At 56.6% G+C, this 19867-nt stretch overlaps 1 protein-coding gene across 10 annotated transcripts; it reads left to right on the forward strand.

The window, feature by feature from the left end:
- The first annotated feature begins 574 nt into the window (after nt 1-574).
- Nucleotides 575-19690, forward strand: DDR1 (discoidin domain receptor tyrosine kinase 1). 10 transcript variants are annotated; one of them, XM_050788367.1, is made up of 19 exons: nt 2462-2504; nt 2598-2682; nt 8290-8416; nt 8511-8613; nt 8806-9034; nt 10578-10725; nt 10987-11086; nt 11584-11770; nt 11878-12124; nt 12617-12712; nt 12821-12972; nt 14070-14235; nt 14953-15063; nt 16162-16406; nt 16564-16691; nt 16919-17137; nt 17615-17849; nt 18424-18573; nt 18690-19690. In XM_050788367.1, exons 3-19 carry the CDS (start codon nt 8332-8334, stop codon nt 18828-18830), a joined length of 2742 nt encoding a protein of 913 aa, XP_050644324.1. In that variant the 5' UTR covers nt 2462-2504; nt 2598-2682; nt 8290-8331; the 3' UTR covers nt 18831-19690. The 10 variants fall into 10 exon arrangements, with proteins under 10 accessions (XP_050644318.1, XP_050644317.1, XP_050644326.1 ...); XM_050788364.1 differs by lacking the exon at nt 2462-2504 and adding an exon at nt 4073-4238 and having other exon boundaries at nt 2676-2758; XM_050788365.1 differs by lacking the exons at nt 2462-2504; nt 2598-2682 and adding exons at nt 2780-3680; nt 4073-4238.
- The last annotated feature ends 177 nt before the right edge of the window (nt 19691-19867 follow it).

The following is a 19867-nucleotide window of genomic DNA, read 5'->3' on the forward strand; positions in this document are numbered from 1 at the left end:
GAAAACTGAGAGTGCCTTTTGTTCTCAGATATTTCCTATGGCCATTGGTGTAATTGGAGGGAAGCTCTCGCCATATATAATATTTTTGAGGCAGCCAACTAAGAAACCGGGATTCTGGTTCTCTCCAGGTTGCAAAATCCTGCGGGAAGGAAGTGAATTCTCAGGGGCCCAGAAGGAGTCTCTAAAGGACCTCTGCCAGTCAATTCTAATCTCTCTTCTCCCCCTCAAGTCAGCCCCTGCTTTTGCCTCTTTCTCTGTCTCTCCTAGATTCTCCCCCTCTGGAGGGCCTGAGCTGCCGGCCACCACCCCCAACACCGCTTTCTGCTTCCTCTGCCTCTCTTCATCTCTCTTTGTCTGGGGTTTCTTTGTCTGGGGTCTCCCTTTGGTTCTGTTTCACAGTTCTCAGCCTCCCCTCCCTTTCTCCCCAGCCAGGCTGCTCCGTCCCTCTCTGCAGGGGCCTAGAGGCTCGGTGAGGGGAGCGGGACTTGGTTGCCATGGTCACATCGAAGCCAGCCGCAGCTGGCCCGGGCAGCTGCTCCTCCTGGGCCCAGGGCCCTGGACGCTCGGACAAAGCCAGGCGGTGTTGGCAGCCCCAGACCTGAAACCCCAAAGGCCTGAGACTGGGGTGACTGGGACCTAAGAGAATCCTGAGCTGGAGGTGAGAGGGAGGAAGCCAGAGATGAACTGGGAGGGCAGGAGTGGGCGCTGGAGCTGGGCCCTCCCCTTGTGGGCAGGGACCAGGCGGTCCTGGCTGGAGGCCGGAGGTGCGGTGGGAGGAGGGGAGCGGCCCAGAACTTGGCAAGGAGGAGGGGAAGGACAGGGAATAGAGTTGGGGGCCATGGTGTGGCAAATGGGCTGAGGAGCTAGGGTGTCCCCCAATGGGGGACCATTGTCCAGAAACAGGTTCGATTCTCTCTTTGGGCCTTGTGTCCCCGTCTGTCCTGCAGGTGCCTCTTCCTTTCTCAGCCTTTTATTCTTCTCATCTCCCTGTGTCCCTTAGCTTCACACTTTGTGCCCCAGTATCCCTGCTCTTTCCTTCCACTCTCTGTTTCACTCCAGACCCTTCTCTTCCCTTGTCCTTGTTTCTTGTTCCCTTGGTCTGTCTGCCCAGCTCTCAGGCCTCCTCAGTTCCCTGCCTTCCTCTCTTAGGAGTTTGTTCCCAACACTGTTTCCCCACCACGTCCACTTCAGTTCCTTCATCCAGTTCAGACCTTTTCTTCCCAAACTTCAGTCTCCTCCTCTGAGCGCCTGGGGCTTCCCACCTTTTGCTGTGTGGGCCCTGTCTTCATCCTCCTTTTCCTCTCTCCCGTCTCCCCGGCCTTGACCTCAGTCCATCTCGTGTCTCTCTGGGAGTTCCCTCACCATTGTCCCCATCTGACCATCAGCCTCCTCTCCCTCTTCTGGTCCCGTGCCCCCTTCTTCCCCATCCACAGCTGAGCGGTTTCATCTCCCAGAGATATGTCATCTCAATCTCCTCCTTCACTCCCTGGCCTCAGTTTCCAGTTTGTATTCAGTGGCATCAGGTCTGACTCACACCCAAAACCTTGTCCACTCCTTCACCCTGCCCCCTACCCGTCACTTCTCACTCTCCCCAGCTGCTGACCCAGCCTGCTCCCCGAGAGGCAACTGCAGCTCTCAGAAGGCACTGCAGCTAGTGTGTGTGTGGGGGCCCATCTGGTCCGTCCTCTCGCTCACTGGTCGTGCTGGGCTTCCCTCCTGTGGCCAGGTGGTCTGCAGGCCTGAAGCTGCCCTCTCCCCTCTCCTATGTGCCTCTCCTCACATTTTTTCAGCTGTTTCCTGTCCTCTCCTTCCTGGGCAGCAGGCTGCCACTGGCTTGAAGGGGAGGGAAGCCCAGGATGGGAGGGGATGGTAGAAGGTCTTTTGGGGTTCTGGGGGACACAGGGGGCCTCTGGGGTTCGGAGTGATGCAGGAGATGTGGAATGGGCTCTGGGGACCACGGATGGGTAATCAGGCCCCCTTGGTCTTTGGTGCTGCTCTCTGGGCTCCAGGATGGCTGGGATTTCCCTCTCAGGCCCCCGGGAAGCCCAAGTCCCGCATTCCAGCTGGCTCCAGCTCCCCTTCCGTTGTCACTTGACTCCACTGGGCCCCAGCCTTGCATCCCTCCCACTCCTCCAGCCTGGAGCTGGGGCGAGGTGGGCATCACCACTAGGAATTTCTCCTGAGGCAGTGAGAAGAAGGGACAAAGGTTTCAGGACTCTCTAGCTCCTTCTGCTCTCCCCAGTGGACCCCTCTGTCTGGCATTGTCATGCCACTTAGCTGGGGTCAGCGTGGGTCTGCGGTGTGGAATGTCCCACCAGGGTATGACGGGCTGTAGCTTGCCTGGCAGGCCTGTCGGGGCTTTCCCAGAGCACAACTCCTGGAAGGAGGGGCTGCGTGCTGCCAGGTGAGGTGACTTGGGAAGCCTTGGCCCCACCCCCAGGCTGGCCCCACCCCCAGTCCAGTATCTCCTGGGCCTAGATTCCCCAGCTGCTGTCTCCGGAGGGGTAGGTGTTACGGAGGAATCCCCGGGGGCTTGGTGGGACATGGAGGCGGGAAGAAGCTGCTCTCCGTGTGACCCTGAGGCTGTCTGTTAGCAGGTCCCTCAGCCGTTGGAACGTCCTTGGGCTTCTGAACTAGTGCCCATGTGTGCCTCGGCCTTTCCCAAGGGCCAGCTTCTTCCTGGTAGTGCTTTTGTGTACTTGTCTGGTTGGGACTTCGTGTTTCTTTCTTGGGATCGTTGTCTGGGACTGCAAGCAGGGTATGTTTTTATCTACTGTGAGGTTTCTGGGGTGGAGATGTGCAGTGGAGTGAGACCTTCCTGTGACCGTGACATTGTCTAGGTGGTGAGCAGGTGTGGGGGTGTGGAGAGAGGTGAGGGGCTGAGGTAGCGCTGAGGGGGGGAGCAGGAGAAGCACCTCCCACACAAGTTCTGTCCCGCTCCATCCTCTGCCCAGCAGCTCTCTCAGTTGCTTTGCCTACTCATTGTCACTGTGTCATCTTCCCTGGGTCTCTTGGTCCCCTTCCTTTTGACTGTGTGTGATTTTCACTGTGCCTCCATCCTTCTCCTGCTCCTCTTCTTCCTCCTCCCGACCACCCAACTTTGCCCTGGCCTCATTTTTGTCCTCTTCTGGCCAGTGATCAGACCCTCCGGCTCACCAGGGCCAGAGCTGGCTGGACCTGAGGGAGGCTTGTCCTGAGGACTCCTGAGTCCCCCTCGCACTCCACTCCGTTGGGAGCCCAGGGGAATCAGGGCCTGGGCGTCTGGACCCCCGGGTTCCTGAGAAGGCCCTGCAGAGAGAAGAACAGAGAGGAGAAGGTTAGAGAGGAAGGGGTTAGAAGAGAGTGGGCCCGCCCTCAGGGCCTGGGGCCTTCCAGGTTGGGTGGTAGGGGCGGGAGCGCACAGGCTGCGAGAGAGGAGCAAAGGTTGGTGGAGTGAAAAGAGCTGTCTGGGCCTGGCTGGACAGGTGAGCCCTGAGACCTGAGCCCTGCTCCCTTCTCCGGGCTAACTCCGGCAGCTGGGCTGGGCCTAGCCTGTGGGAACCTGCTTCTTCCTCTGTGCCCTGGGGCTGCTCCCCTTCGCCTCTCCCACCAGGAACCGAGCCCAGAAGTAGGAGGGGCGTCTTCCCCTCGTGGGCACTGAGCGGGACTGCAGCCGGCCCCCTGGGGCGCCAGCTTTGGAGGTTCTCGTTTTGGGAAGCGGGGGTGGGCTGCGAGTGGGTGGAGGGGACTGGGCGCGGAGCCGACCGGGGGCAGCGGCGCGGGCGGCTGGGCGGCCTCGGAGCGCCCTGGCGGGCTCGGCGGGCGGGTTACCTGGGGGAGGCCGGGCCGGGCGCGGGCGCACGGGGTGGGCGTGGCGGGCGTAGGGCCTGGAGCGCGGCGCGGGGCGTGGGAGCCACCGGGACTACTGGGTCCGGGAGGGGGAAGGGAGGGCGGCGAGCCCGAACGCGCGGCGAGAAGGCCGAGGGGAGGGAGCAGAGCGAGGAGCGGGAGGAGGAAGGGAGGGAGCCGAGGCGAGGGGGAGGCGGCGCCTGGGCCCGAGCCGCCCCAGTCCTGGCTCCTCTCCCCGGAACAGGCCCCCGACAGCTGCTCGCGGGAGCCGCCTCCCGACACCCGAGCCCCGCCGGCGCCTCCCGCTCCTGGCTCCTGGCTCCCTCCGCCTCCCCCGCCCCTCGCCCTGCCGCCGAAGAGGCCCTGCTCCCGGGTCGGACGCCTGGGTCTGCCGGGAGGAGCGATGAGAGGTAGGGAGAGCGGCGAGCGGACCCCGCTGGCGGAGGCCTGGGGCTCTTGGGGTGGCGGCGCGCGGCGGCGGCTGCCGGGCGAGGGGCGGGGGAGACAGGACGTCCCGGGCCGTGCTTGGTCGTCCAGCTCTTCTAAGCCTCCCTGCCCGCCTCCCCGATGCTCTGGCTTACCATCTGAAAACTGGGGGCGGGCGCTGGGGGGAGGTGAAGCCCTGACCTCCCAGAAAGAGCTTTGAGCCTCCAGCATGGAGGGAAGTCCCCCTTCACTCAGTGTGGAGGTACTGAGCCCCGGGAGGAGATGCTCCTGCGCAGCCCCACTGAGTCAGCTCATCACCGCCTGGAGAGCACGGCCTGCCCTCCACCTGGCCAGTCCCTGCGGCCATCTACTGACTGCTAAGCCTTCGCTCAGCCAACACCCAGTTGGTCAGCCTGGTCACAGTCCAGCAAAAAGAGGGACTGACACTGTAACCCACCAGTGACACCACTCTTCCCGGCTGGATGGTCAGTTGGCTCTGGCATGAGAGAATGTCATTGCCAGTGAGCGCCATCCTCAGGGTCCCACCCCCGACACCTGGCTCCTGACTGAACATTTCTTCCCAGTACTTCCAGCAGCCAGACGCTGGCGCCCAAGCTCGCCGGCTGTTGCTGAGGGCCTGTAGGTGTGTCCAGGACTGAGTGGTGTAGTGGAGACAGGTGAAAGGAGAGTGGAAAGGCAGGGAAAGGCTGTTGTCCTTATTGCCACTCTTCCCACCCAGCGCCCACCTGTTCTCTGCCCCCTCGACATCCCTCTGGCTTGCTCACCTGTGTGTGTTAGAGGCTGGGCCCCAGTTCTCTGGGGATCCTGTACCCAAGGGCCTGGGCGTGTGTGTCTCATGCTGTCTTCTGGTCACAGGAGCATGTGGTGTCTGTCATTTCATGTTCACAGGTGTCTGAAGTGGCTATTCATTGAGCGATGGGGCTGGACTTGAAGGAATGCCCAGGTGTGGACGGGTTGATGTGTGCATGAGCCTCTGTGTTTGCTGTCTCAGAAACTCTGTGACGGTTGTCAGAGACATTGAGAGGGGGGTGTGTGCATGCCACATTTAGCCTCGCTGTTTACAGCCAGTTCAGTAAGTTTCTGTGTCTCACTGTGTGTGTGTGTGTGTGTGTGTGTGTGTGTGTGTGTACAGAGCTGTGTGGGTGTTGTCTGAGTGGGACATGGGGGGTTGGGAGAGGAGTGTGAAAGACTTGAGGCAGGGTGGCCTGGGCCCTGGTTTGTCTTTGGTTGTAATGGGGCGGGAGGCGGTGGGATTCGGGAAGGTCTTCTGGGCCTGTCCTCTCTTGCCCTCTGTGTCTCTGACTATGGGCTGAAGACCCAGTGGAGAGAGATGAGGTGACTGGGGGTGTTGGAGAACGGAGAGCCCAGATGGCTCTGTGCTTCTCTGTGCTCCTCTGCTTGGCTCTGTGCCCCGTGTTTCTGAGCCTGCTCTATTTACCTCTTGCATTGTGGCTCTCGATCTGTCTCTGCCTGCCTCCTATCCTCTGCCTGCCTTTGTGTCTCTGCCCCGGGCTCCTCTCGGCTCTGTGTGGCTCGGATGACTCATCTGGGATAGGCATGAAGGTTACTCAGGGGAACAAGAGCCCCGCTGTTCCAGAGAGAGGTGGGGGTGGAGAGTGGCACCCAGGAATTCTGAGCCAGTCTCCTGGGACGCTGGCCGCCTGCTCCCTAGCGCTGGACCCTAAGGGACCAGGCGTGATGCCTTCTGGTTCTAGCCTCTCCTTGATAACTGAGTGCCCCCCACAACTCAGTCATCCCCCTCAGCTGCTGCTTCAGAGCTCTGGGGTCTCAGCTGCCTCTTACATTCCTGCCCTAGTGCATTGTGGGAGCAGCTGAAGGAGGACAAAGGGATGGGGGAGTATCCCCCACTCCTCCTACCTCCTGGGGTGACCTGCCTTCCTTGTCTTTAGACCCGCCCTCATCTCCAAGGCAACTCAGCCTTTCCTCATTCCCTCAGAGGCAGCCACCTTCTGGAAGTGGGAACTGGGGGGACTGGATGTCTGGGTCTCAGGAAGGCAGAGCAGGGATAACTGGGCCCAAGATGCCCTGAACCTGATAAGAGGTGGCAGTCGAGGCCCTCAGGACTCTAGGGCCTGGAGACTTCACTGTGGGGCTCTGGGACCAGTACAGGTTAGGACAGCTTTTCCTGCAGCAGGGGAGGGGAGAGTAGTTATTTGGGTTTGTAAGGAGATGCCATTTAGAATTGTTTTATGTGGGGTAAGCTTCCTGGACCTGAGGAACAGAGTAGGGATTTTGAAACTTTAATGGGCACAGATCACCTGGGAATTGTGTTAAAATGCAGATTCTGATTCAGCAGGTCAAGGGTGAGCCTGAGATTCTGATTTCTTCCATGCTTCCAGGTATTGCTGATGGTCCAAGGACCACCCTGGGCCTAGAGGGCTCTAGGGGACAGTAAGACTGGAAGGTGCTGGGGTCCCCTCTGCCCTTGTCTTAGAAGTCTAGACTTCTATGTGGGAGGGCAGCAGGGTCAGCTGGTCCAGGCTTATCTGATGTTTAATTCTATCATATCCTCAACAAGGAATTGCCCAACCTTTTCTGGGACATTTATTTTTTAAAATTCAAAATTAATTTCATGTTCTTTTACATATCATATGGTTTTACATAAATGCATTTATGTTATAGGATTTAGAAAAATAGTACAATCAACCTGTCTTTTTTTATTTGCTTTTCTTTTGCCCCATTCATGTTAACTCGTGTTATATTATATTCTATTGTTATATTCTATTATATATTCTTTACCTGTAGACATACACACAGATATATATACAAACATGGGTGCTTGTTCTGTTTTCAAAAGGTGGGATAATTTTTTATACTTCTGTAGGTTGCTTTTCATATTCAACAGATACACAAGGAAATTACACTAAGTTAGGAATTTATTGCCTCTTTGTTACTTTTCATAGCTGCAGAGTAGTCCATAAACCTTATTATTATTATTTTTTAATTCCAGCCTGTCCCCTGTGAGCATTCACATATCTTACAGATTTATGTCTCACAAAAGGTGCCATAATAAACATCTTTGAGCATCTTCTTTTTTTTCTTTTTTCTTTTTCTTTTTCATTTTTTTTTTTTTTTTAAAGAGATGGGGTCTCGCTATGTTGACCAGGCTGGTCTCTAACTCCTGGCCTCAAGTGATCCTCCCATCTCAACCTCCCGAAGTGCTGGGGTTACAGGCATGAGCCACCAGACCCAGCCCTGCACATATGTTCTTTCTTCCTGGTGCTTCTGTCTCCCCATTTGGGTAGATCGTTAGGAGAGGGAATGCTGGGTCGAAGAGGACGTGCTTTTTAAATTATAATAGACATTGCTAGATCCCTTTCCTAATAGAGGATAACACTACATTTCTGCCATTGAGCATGGTGCCTCCCTTTTCTTCACCCTCCACCACTTTTATATGTTACAGCCTTAAAAAAATATCTAGTCAATCTGCGTGGTATTTCCCTGAGGCTAGTGAATTTGACCATAAAAAAATGTTGGCAATTTGGCTTTGCTTTTCTGTGAAATGACTATTCAAATTCTTTGGTTGTTTCTTTATTGGGTTACTTATATATTTTTTCTTGTCAGTTCCTAAGGGGCCTTAGTTTACTGTAGTTATTAAACCTTTTCCTGTTGTGTGTGTTATAACATTTTTTGCACACTTGTTTGTTCTAAGCCATTGTCTATGGGGGTATTTTGCCCATTCTTGATTGCAGAAATGGGGCTTCAGGAAGTTAACTGATCTCTGCCCTAGTTTCTTCATGTGTTAAATATGGACAGTAATAGTATCTACCTTATGAAGTGACTGTGAAGATAAAATTATGGATTCTGTTTAAGGGTTTAGGCCAGTGTCTGGCACAGGGGAAGCATTCTAAAAATACAGCTGATGCTGTTAAACAATGACTGTTGTTGTTGTTTTACTGTTATTATCCCCAAAGCGGCCCATTCTGTCTGTTGCTGTCAGCTATGACTCAGTCCCCTGATTAACTTACCCACCACCCATTTTATCCCCTGCAGAGATGCTGCCCCCACCCCCTTAGGCCCGAGGGATCAGGAGCTATGGGGCCAGGGGCCCTCTCGTCTTTACTGCTGCTGCTCTTGGTGGCAAGTGGAGATGCTGACATGAAGGGACATTTTGATCCTGGTGAGGAGACTGAATCATGGGTCCCTGAGGGCCAAGGCTTGGGAGGTAGAGATTCTGGGGGCCTTGACCTGTTACATGCCTGCTTTTTACTCAGCCAAGTGCCGCTATGCCCTGGGCATGCAGGACCGGACCATCCCAGACAGTGACATCTCTGCTTCCAGCTCCTGGTCAGACTCCACTGCCGCCCGCCACAGCAGGTACTTGGCACACCTGATACACCTGCAGCTGCCCCGAGGGGAGCCCCTGGGACCTCTACTTCCCCTCCAACCCCTCTGCCCATGCCAGTGAAAGCCCTGCAGTCTGAGGGGCGAATGAAGTGGGGTTTAAGTACTGGAGATAGAGGCAGACCTGGGGCCAGATGTTCTCTGTGCCCCTCTTCACCCTCTCAGGTTGGAGAGCAGTGACGGGGATGGGGCCTGGTGCCCCGCAGGGTCGGTGTTTCCCAAGGAGGAGGAGTACTTGCAGGTGGATCTACAACGGCTGCACCTGGTGGCTCTGGTGGGCACCCAGGGACGGCATGCTGGGGGCCTGGGCAAGGAGTTCTCCCGGAGCTACCGGCTGCGTTACTCCCGGGACGGTCGCCGCTGGATGGACTGGAAGGACCGCTGGGGTCAGGAGGTGAGGCTGGCAGAGGCAGCACCCAGAGGAGGTTGATTTTCCTCACTTCCAGCTGTACTGTAAACACCACCTATACACTGACGACCCTCCAGTTTATATAATCGCCAGCCCAAGCCTCTCAGCTGAGCTCCAAACAGTATTGCAAACCTGGCTACCTTTTGGACTTCTTCACCTAGATGTCTTTTTTTTTTTTTTTTTTTAAACAGATGGGGTCTTGCTATGTTGCCTAGGCTGGTCTTGAACTCCTGGGCTCAGCGATCTTCCCACCTTAGCCTCCCAAAGTGCTGGGATTACAAGCATTGTAGTCAGCCACCTAGATGTCTAATAGGCATCTCAAACGTACCTTTAATTTCCCAAGCTGAATTTGATTCCCATTCCTAACCTAAACCTGCTCCTCCCCTGGCATTCTCCAGCTCAGGAAGTGGTATCACCATTGCCTGGTTGCCTAGGCTATAAGCTAAGATGATATCCTTGATTCCTCTTTTTCTCTCACCTCCTTCCAAAGCATCAGCAGCCCAGTCCGTTCTACCTCCATAGTGTTCCTGAGTCCAGTCACTCCTCACCACTCCACCTCTACTGCCCTAGGCCACCCGCCCACCATCTCCAGCTTAGATGAGTGCAGTAGATGCCAAATCGGTCTCCCTGCTTCTGCCCTTTTCTGCCTGGAGCCAGATTTCCACCTGGGGGGCTGCATCAAGTGGACCTTAAAGCATGTAAATCAGATACATCACACCTAGCCGACACCCCTGTGCTGGCTTTCCACTCTGCCAGAACAAAAGCCGAGCCCCTAGCTGGTGCGGGATGCTCAGCCTGACCTGGCTCCTGCCTGCATCACTGGCTCCTTGTGCCTCCTTGGCCACACTGCCGTTCTCGTTGTTGCTGGAACAAGCCAGGGCTCGTTCCCACAGCTTCCGGACGTTTTCTCTGTGCCTGCAAAGCTCCTCCCGCAAATAACCACAGGCTCTCCCTCACCCCATTCGGTTCTCCGCCAGGTGTCACCTCCTCAGAGAGCCTTTTCTGGCCACCCACTGCACTGCTCTGTCCATACACCCTGCCTCTTGTTCTTCGCAGCTGTTTCCCTTGCTGGGATTTCAGTCCTGCAAGGGTGGGGAGTGACGTTCACCACTGAGAACGTGCCTGGCACAGAGCGGGCACTCACCCACCTTCTGCTGAATAAACAGAGGGAATGGGCTGAAATGAAGGGGAAGCTGAGGCAGGGGTGCAGGGCTGTGAGGACTGGGGAGAATCTGGGCACAATGGGAGGATAGGCTGGGAGACAAATGGATGGAGCCAGACAAGGAGAAGAGGGCAGCTGAGCCTGGAGTCTGAGGACAGAACATCAGAGCTGCAAGAGGACCAGAGGTCTCAGCTGTAGATCTTCATTTCACCCATGCCTGGCTGCGCCCCACAGTGCTGTGTGCTCGGTGCCACCCCTCACGGGTCTCTAAGTGGCCACTGTGGGCTCGGCCAGGGAGCAGCTGGTGGCTGGGAAGTAAGATCTGACCTGGACCCCTTCCCACACACCCCGTTTCCTGGCCCACAGGTGATCTCAGGCAATGAGGACCCTGAGGGAGTAGTGCTGAAGGACCTTGGGCCCCCCATGGTTGCCCGACTGGTTCGCTTCTACCCCCGGGCTGACCGGGTCATGAGCGTCTGTCTGCGGGTGGAGCTCTATGGCTGCCTCTGGAGGGGTGAGTGGCCCAGCTCCCTGGAAATCTGTTTCCTGAGCAGGGGAGTGCAGGGTGGGGAGTGTGGAGAATGGGCATCCAGGATTCCCTTTCTCCTGCTGGGAAACTGTCACTCTGAGGAGGGGGCTAGCTGGCATTGTCTCCTCCATGCCAATGTGCCAGTGGAGAGATATGAGAAGGGACCTGAAACCTGCCCAGGCCTGATGCAGGGATGGGGGATGGAGCCTTCGTGCCTCTGATCCCCATCCTCTCACCCTGCCCCAGATGGACTCCTGTCTTACACCGCCCCTGTGGGGCAGACAATGTACTTATCTGAGGCTGTGTACCTCAACGACTCCACCTATGATGGACATACCATGGGCGGGTAAGAAAGACCCCTGCAGGACGTGGAGTTTGGGGTGGGAGGGAGGACTGTGTGTGTGTGTAGGGGGATGGTGAGTAGGGTGGGGAATGAGACGGAAGAATTGAGAAGAGGGATAGGTTAGGTGGGGCCTCAGAGGGTAGGACTCGGGTGGCCACTGGCCCATGTGACACTGTACAAAAAAGGCACCTCCTTGCTAACACACATTGTTGGAAATTGCTGCAATAAATATGCACATCACAGATTGAAATGGTGCCCCTTAGAGGTGGTGGTGTGCTGGATGTGACCTGCAAAGTACCTGTGATACAGCTGGGGTAGGGGTGGAGAGAAGAGCAGAGCCAGCTGCATGAGTGTGGGGTGGGGTGGGGTGGGGTGGGAATGGGACTAGTGGACGGGAGCCAGGCTTGCCAGGCCACTGTGCCGGGGGGTGACGGGGCAGAGTGCCCGGATATTAAGACCCTCTTCCCTTCCAACTTCCTCTTCCTTGGTCCCTTCTCCAGATTGCAGTATGGGGGTCTGGGCCAGCTGGCAGATGGCGTGGTGGGGCTGGATGACTTTAGGAAGAGTCAGGAGCTACGGGTCTGGCCAGGCTATGACTATGTGGGATGGAGCAACCACAGCTTCTCCAGTGGCTACGTGGAGATGGAGTTTGAGTTTGACCGGCTGAGGGCCTTCCAGGCCATGCAGGTGAGTGAGTCCGGCTCTCGAGGAGGGCTCTGAAGCCATGGGTGGTGCCGTTGGGGTGCTCCCAGCACTCCTAGCCTTGACCTTGTGCCCTCTTCCCTTCCCCCCAGGTCCACTGTAACAACATGCACACGCTGGGAGCCCGTCTGCCTGGCGGGGTGGAATGTCGCTTCCGGCGTGGCCCTGCCATGGCCTGGGAGGGGGAGCCTATGCGCCACAACCTGGGGGGCAACCTGGGGGACCCCAGAGCCCGGGCTGTCTCAGTGCCCCTTGGTGGCCGTGTGGCTCGCTTTCTGCAGTGCCGCTTCCTCTTTGCGGGGCCCTGGTTACTCTTCAGCGAAATCTCCTTCATCTCTGGTAAGTCCCTGAAACTGACAACTGATTTCATTCCTAACCCTGCAGTGTCCCCAAAATATTCATTCCTTGCATCATATCCACCCATCACCCACTGAAACTTCTCAATTAGGGGTACCCCAAATAGCTTGAGCCCCTTTCTGCCTCCTGTTCTCTGCGTATCCATCTTTCCTTTGTAAGCCCCTCGCCCATGACTGTTATTGAGCTAGTATGACAGTATTGGTTGTTAAAATATTGAAATACTTCTGTATTAGTTGAGAAATACCCTCTAAGCCTCCAGATAACTGTCCTTTGCTTCCCCACAGTCCAGCAACTATAGGGTTAACACCCACCACAGCTGGGGACTTCCAGGACCCTGCTCCCCCAACCCCCACTGGTCAGTGGTTGTCTATTGAGAATCACCCATGCTTCTGCTCCTTTGCACAGCAATCCACTGCCTCCCTTGGGTCTCCTCCTCATTTACCTCCCTCCTTTCTTTTTGTTCCTTCTCCCCAGATGTGGTGAACAATTCCTCTCCGGCACTGGGAGGCACCTTCCCACCAGCCCCCTGGTGGCCGCCTGGCCCACCTCCCACCAACTTCAGCAGCTTGGGTGAGCAGCCTTGGGTGGGCGTGTGGACCCTCTGCACCCTTCTCCCTGGGCCTCCCCCTCGGCTAGGGTGGGACCCTCCTGTGGTGCTGACCCTGCTGCCTCCGCCAGAGCTGGAGCCCAGGGGCCAGCAGCCCGTGGCCAAGGCCGAGGGGAGCCCGACCGCAATCCTCATCGGCTGCCTGGTGGCCATCATCCTGCTCCTGCTGCTCATCATTGCCCTCATGCTCTGGCGGCTGCACTGGCGCAGGCTCCTCAGCAAGGTGGGCACAGCTGCGGCCTGTGGAGTGGTGGGGGGAGGCTAGGCCCCAGCACGAGCCAGGGTCCAATGGGGCCTGCAGGGCACAGCCCACTAGCATTCCAAGAGGAGGGCTTAGTAAAGAGACCACTTACACCATGTCAAGGAGGGGATGGGGCTCACAAGGAGGGCTGCTTCCGAAGTCCCGGGTCTGCTCAGCGGAGAGGAGGCGGCAAATACCATGACCCAGAGGAGAGAGTCTGTGGAGAGGGTGCCTTGACAGGGGCAGTAGACTTTGGTCCTGGGATGCAGCTGGCCCGTGCCTACCCATCAGGGAGGGCCTGGGAGAATAGATGCCCTGACTTCACTTTCTGCCCCAAATTCCTGCCGGGCTCCTCTCTGGCCAGCCCAAACGAGGCCTGTTGGTGCAGTCTACACTGGTCAGCCTTGGGGCAGAAGCAGGGTGGAGACAGGCGGAGAGTGGGGCTGGAGGGGCAAAGGGAAGATGTCTGGCACACCCCAGGCCATGTCTTCCAGTTGGAGTCCAATGGCAGGAATATACATTAAGGTTGATGGCTGGACACGGTTGCTCACGCCTGTAATCCTAGCACTTTGGGAGGCCGAGGCAGGAGGATCACCTGAGGTCAAGAGCTTGAGACCAGCCTGGCCAACATGGTGAAATCCCCCATCTCTACTAGAATACAAAATTAGCCAGGCATGGTGGCTCATGCCTGTAATCCCAGTTACTCGGGACGCTGAGGCATGAATCTCTTGAACCCGGGAGGTGAAGGTTGCAGTAAGCTGAGATCGCGCCATTTCACTTCAGCCTGGGCGACAAGAGCAAAATTCCATCTCCAAAAACAAACAAACAAACAAACAAACAAAAAAAGGTCGATAGTTATGGACTGGGCAGATGAGGGTTGGAATCTCATTGTGGGACAGGGAAGTTACCTCCATGCTCTTGAGCTTCAGTTTCTCTACTTGTTAAAGATGGTGCTGATAGTATCTACAGCTGTAGGGCTCTTGTGAGGGCTGAGGGAGGCAACGCAGGGATGGACACAGCAGAGGGCCAGGCCGTGTGTGCTGAGCAACACGGGTGACGCCTCCCATCCCCATGACAAGGCTGAACGGAGGGTGTTGGAAGAGGAGCTGACAGTTCACCTCTCTGTTCCTGGGGACACTATCCTCATCAACAACCGCCCAGGTCCTAGAGAGCCACCCCCCTACCAGGAGCCCCGGCCTCGTGGGAATCCGCCCCACTCCGCTCCCTGTGTCCCCAATGGCTCTGGTAAGACTCGCCTTGTTCCAGTCGCACCTCTGTCCTCTCTGCTGTTTTCTTACTGTAACCCTTTCCCATTCTCTTTTTTCCCTGTCTTCCCCAGTTTCCACTTGTTTTCTTCTTTCCGTGCCCCTGGTTACTGCCTATATCACTCTTTGTCCCTATCATGTAGTGTCTCTCAAGAGTTCCGCATGTATTACCCACAGTCCCCCATGTTCCTATCCCGTCTGTGTCCCACAGACATCTCTCTTTGTTGTACCCTCTCATTGTGTCTCCCTGGCCCCTCTGCTTTGTATTAGACTCACCATGTTTGTTCCTTCTATCCATCCATCTTCCATCACCCATCCTTCCTTCCATAGCCATACACCCTTGCATCTATCCATCAATCCTCCATCATCTATCCTTCTGTCTATATTCATAAATCTATTCATCTATCCACCCATATCCATCATCCATCTATATTCATACATCCATCTATCCATCTATTATCCATCCATCCAACAAAGCATCTGTTTACCATCCATCCATCTATTCATATATCCCATCTGTCCATCCATTCATTATCCAGCCAGCCATCCGTCACTCTGCAGATCCTTGTTTTATCCTGTCTGTCTCTTAATGCAGTCATCCCATCAGCCCTGGTCTTGCCCTATTCAAGGTCTCCCTGTCTGTCTAGCCTTGAGTCTCATCCCTTCCCCGTGTTTCCCCTCCTCCTTCTCCCGACAGCGTTGCTGCTCTCCAATCCAGCCTACCGCCTCCTTCTGGCCACTTACGCCCGTCCCCCTCGAGGCCCGGGCCCCCCCACACCCACCTGGGCCAAACCCACCAACACCCAGGGTAAGCCCCTCTGCCCCTGGGCTCCGCCAGGCTCCCCATACCTCTACTGGGGCAGGGAAAAGCCCTCACACCTTGCACTTCCTCCTCTGCCCACTGTGGCCTCTTCTGCTCTCCTGAGCTCCCAAGGAGGAAGCTCTTGTGACCTTAGCTCATCTCTGCTGCTGCTTGCTCTTTTTAAAGCCCCCCACCTTGAGCTGAAGAGTAGAAAGCTTACTGGTCCCCAGCTCTTCTCCCTCCTCCTCTTCCACACCGTCTCTTCGGCATTCCAGAGCTAGACAGGAGGTTGCCATGGTGGCCCCAGACTATTGTAACTCCTCCTTTATTCTCTGCTCTCTCTAGAGCTGTGAGGAGGAGGGCTCTCACCCTGGCGCTTGCCCTCTCCCCCACATGTGTCCTCTCTCTGCAGTCCCAGAGGTGAAGGCTCACGCCCCGACCCTTTCCGTCTGGCCCTCCTGTCCTCGGTGTTGCCTTCTCATTGTGGCCCCTTCCCCAGGGCTAAGAGGGGACAGCTCTGCTTCCTCTCTTGTCTGTAGACAACTTGTGTTGGGACTGTGAGCAGCTGTTATCCTCCCTCCTCTCTGTGTGCCTGTCTCTGCTTGTCATTGAGCTTGGTGTGTTGGGTTGAAAGGGCTGGGAGGGCTTGGCCCCAGGAGGAGCCAGGCAGTAGCCATGGGAGAGCAGCTAAGTGAAGGGGAGGGAGCTGTGGTGAATGGGACAAGGGTTTGGAAGGTGGAGGGTGCCTGGATGCTGGGACTATCCTGAGGTGGGAGAATTCCTGGGGAAAAATTCTTCCAGCCAAGATTTATCTCATGGTCTCTTGAGAGACCCTAGGGAGGCCCTAAAGAATAAGACTTTATGACAGTTTTGCTCAACCATATTCATTGCCTTGAAAACCTCTGGAATAGCTAACTCTCATCCCATGCCAGTGTCTTCCTGGTTTGAGGTCGGTGCATGGAATACTGGGAAGATAGAGCATAGACCCAGTTTCTCACTCGACTGGGAGACACGGGGCCCTCCGGGAGGCTGAGCTGTGGGGAACTATAGCTCTCGGGCTGTTCCTGATGCCTCGTCCTGTCTTCTTTCCCCTCACCCCTGCAGCCTACAGTGGGGACTATATGGAGCCTGAGAAGCCAGGCGCCCCGCTTCTGCCCCCACCTCCCCAGAACAGCGTCCCCCATTATGCCGAGGCTGACATTGTTACCCTGCAGGGCGTCACCGGGGGCAACACCTATGCTGTGCCTGCACTGCCCCCAGGGGCAGTCGGGGATGGGCCCCCCAGAGTGGATTTCCCTCGATCGAGGCTCCGCTTCAAAGAGAAGCTTGGCGAGGGCCAGTTTGGGGAGGTAAGGAGGGTGCCTACCCAGCCATCAGTAGTGTCTGGCCTATTGGGTGCTCTGATGCCATGCCTGCACATTCCCCTGGCCAGGAACCTTAGTCATTTGTGACCATGTTAATCCGTTTGACCCTGTGATCGCCTAGCAAATGAACTTCTTTCTCCAGGTGCACCTGTGTGAGGTCGACAGCCCTCAAGATCTGGTCAGTCTTGACTGCCCCCTTAATATGCGTAAGGGACACCCCTTGCTGGTAGCTGTCAAGATCTTACGGCCAGATGCCACCAAGAATGCCAGGTGAGGACCAAGGATGGCATCTGGAAGAAGGGACGGGAGGCCATGAAGAGTGGGGAGCCACCTGGAGAGAACAATGGCAGAGCTCAACAGAGGGGTGGCGTTTCTGGGAGGGGATTTGCATGTACGCTGGGGGTGGGGACGCCTGGTCCACCTGAGGAAGGAGGTGGGCGGGGGAAGGTGCAGGCCGCCCACTCGGCATTCCTCTTCACCTTCTCCTTGTTCTCCAGGAATGATTTCCTGAAAGAGGTGAAGATCATGTCGAGGCTCAAGGACCCAAACATCATCCGGCTGCTGGGCGTGTGTGTGCAGGACGACCCCCTCTGCATGATTACTGACTACATGGAGAACGGCGACCTCAACCAGTTCCTCAGCGCCCACCAGCTGGAGGACAAGGCAGCTGAGGGGGCCCCTGGGGATGGGCAGGCTGCGCAGGGGCCCACCATCAGGTACCTGCTTACCCAGGCTGGGCCTTGCTGAGAATTCCCCAAGGGGGTCTCTTCCTCTCCCCTTGCTTCAGCCTCGAGGAAAAGAGGGGAGCATGGGGGTAGGAAGGCAGGGAGAGGTTCCAGGAGGGCCTGGAATAAGGAACGTGTGACAAGTTAACCCAGGAACATGGACAGAAAGGCTGGAGGTGACTACGCAAGAGTGGTGAAGGGACTTGGGCCCTGCCATGATGTCCCTTCTGCTTTCTGTCACCCTCACTCCCCTCTGAGTCCAGATTGGGGAGCACAATGGAAGAAGAGCCCCCTAGGGTTGGCTAGGCCTGGAAGATTGAGACGGAAGTGACCCTTGGCCTCACATGGGCATGCCACCTCCACATGGGGAACCGGAGTGACCGGGCCCGGGGAGTGGGCGCTCTCTCCTCTCCTGGATGGGAATCTGCGAAGCTGCCCCCAGTGACCTTCTGTTGGTTCCCTTCTCAGCTACCCAATGCTGTTGCATGTGGCAGCCCAGATCGCCTCCGGCATGCGCTATCTGGCCACACTCAACTTTGTACATCGCGACCTGGCCACGCGGAACTGCCTAGTTGGGGAAAATTTCACCATCAAAATCGCAGACTTTGGCATGAGCCGGAACCTCTATGCTGGGGACTATTACCGTGTGCAGGGCCGGGCAGTGCTGCCCATCCGCTGGATGGCCTGGGAGTGCATCCTCATGGTGAGCAGCCCGAGGACAGCCAGGTTGGGGCAGGGCAGGTGGGAGAACACTGGCCGCCACTCGCAGCCCTGGTCTCCATCAGTCACGCACTTTCTCTGGGTTGCATTTTACAGAATCTCATCTGTAAAATGAGGTTCTCCTAGCCCAAGGGACTGGGGAAAGCAGGAGCTGCAGTGTGATGGGCAAGAGTCCAGGAGCCAAGAGTGGGTACTGGGGTTGGAGACAGGGTGGCAGAGAGCTCAAGAGACAAGGTAGGGGGAGGAAGCTGGAGACAGAAGGGGGTGCGTAGGGAGACTGAGGGTCAGGACCAGAAAGTGGGGGTGGATGGAGAGGAAGGAGTAGCAGAAGGAAGAGGTAGGCCAGGGCCCTGGAGAGAGGACCAGAGCATGGAGAGGAAAGGCAGAACCCGAGGGAGAGGAGTTGAAAAAGGTGGCCAGCGGGGCAGAGTGGAGAGCCTGGCATTGGGAGGGATCAGGCCTGAGTGGAGCCCAGAGTGGATCCGGGGCTTCCGACAGGAAGGGAGGAGGGTCTATGTTGCCTGATGTCTGTTTTTGCTGCCTTCTCTGCATCCCAGGGGAAGTTCACGACTGCGAGTGATGTGTGGGCCTTTGGCGTGACCCTGTGGGAGGTGCTGATGCTCTGCAGGGCCCAGCCCTTTGGGCAGCTCACCGACGAGCAGGTCATCGAGAACGCGGGGGAGTTCTTCCGGGACCAGGGCCGGCAGGTCAGAGTGGAGGGGAAGGAAGATGGGTCCAAGGTGGGGGACAGAAGGGGCAGTTGTCATCTTGGAGACTAAAGAATATTTGTCCCCTGCCTCTCATCCACACTGCCACAATGCAGGTGTACCTGTCCCGGCCGCCTGCCTGCCCGCAGGGCCTATATGAGCTGATGCTTCGGTGCTGGAGCCGGGAGTCTGAGCAGCGACCACCCTTTTCCCAGCTGCATCGGTTCCTGGCAGAGGATGCCCTCAACACGGTGTGAATCACACATCCAGCTGCCCCGCCCTCAGGGAGCGATCCAGGGGAAGCCAGTGACACTAAAACAAGAGGACCCAATGGCACCTCTGCCCTTCCCCTCCCGACAGCCCATCACCTCTAATAGAGGCAGTGAGACTGCAGGTGGGCTGGGCCCACCTAGGGAGCTGATGCCCCTTCTCCCCTTCCTGGACACGCTCTCATGTCCCCTTCCTGTTCTTCCTTCCCAGAAGCCCCTGTCACCCACCCAGCTGGCCCTGTGGATGGGATCCTCTCCAACCTCCTCTAGCCCTCCCTTGGGGAAGGGTGGGGGGAAATATAGGATAGACACTGGACATGGCCCATTGGAGCACCTGGGCCCCACTGGACAACACTGATTCCTGGAGAGGTGGCTGCGCCCCCAGCTTCTCTCTCCCTGTCACACACTGGACCCCACTGGCTGAGAATCTGGGGGTGAAGAGGACAAGAAGGAGAGGAAAATGTTCCCTTATGCCTGCTCCGGGACTTGTTCTCAGCTTGGGCTTCTTCCACCTCCATCACCTGAAACACTGGACCTGGGGGTAGCCCCGCCCCAGCCCTCAGTCACCCCCACTTCCCACCTGCAGTCTTGTAGCTAGAACTTCTCTAAGCCTGTACGTTTCTGTGGAGTAAATATTGGGATTAGTGGGAAAGAGGGAGCAACAGCCCGTAGCCTTGGGGTTGGACATCTCTAGTGTAGCTGCCACATTGATTTTTCTATAATCACTTGGGGTTTGTACATTTTTGGGGGGAGAGACACAGATTTTTACACTAATATATGGACCTAGCTTGAGGCAATTTTAATCCCCTGCACTAGGCAGGTAATAATAAAGGTTGAGTTTTCCACAACTGTGTGAGTGGGTTCCTTGGTAACTGCCTCCTGCACCTCCCTCTGAACCCACTTCCCATCTTCCTTTTTTCCTCCCTCTCCCCATTCCATTTCCCATCACCTATTTTGCCCAGCATTGTGTTCTGTTTCTGCATAATCCAGGCCTTTGCCTGTGGGACCTCAGGTGATGCATGAAT

Source organism: Macaca thibetana, chromosome 4 (assembly GCF_024542745.1).
Source record: "Macaca thibetana thibetana isolate TM-01 chromosome 4, ASM2454274v1, whole genome shotgun sequence".
Taxonomy (NCBI): domain Eukaryota; kingdom Metazoa; phylum Chordata; class Mammalia; order Primates; family Cercopithecidae; genus Macaca; species Macaca thibetana.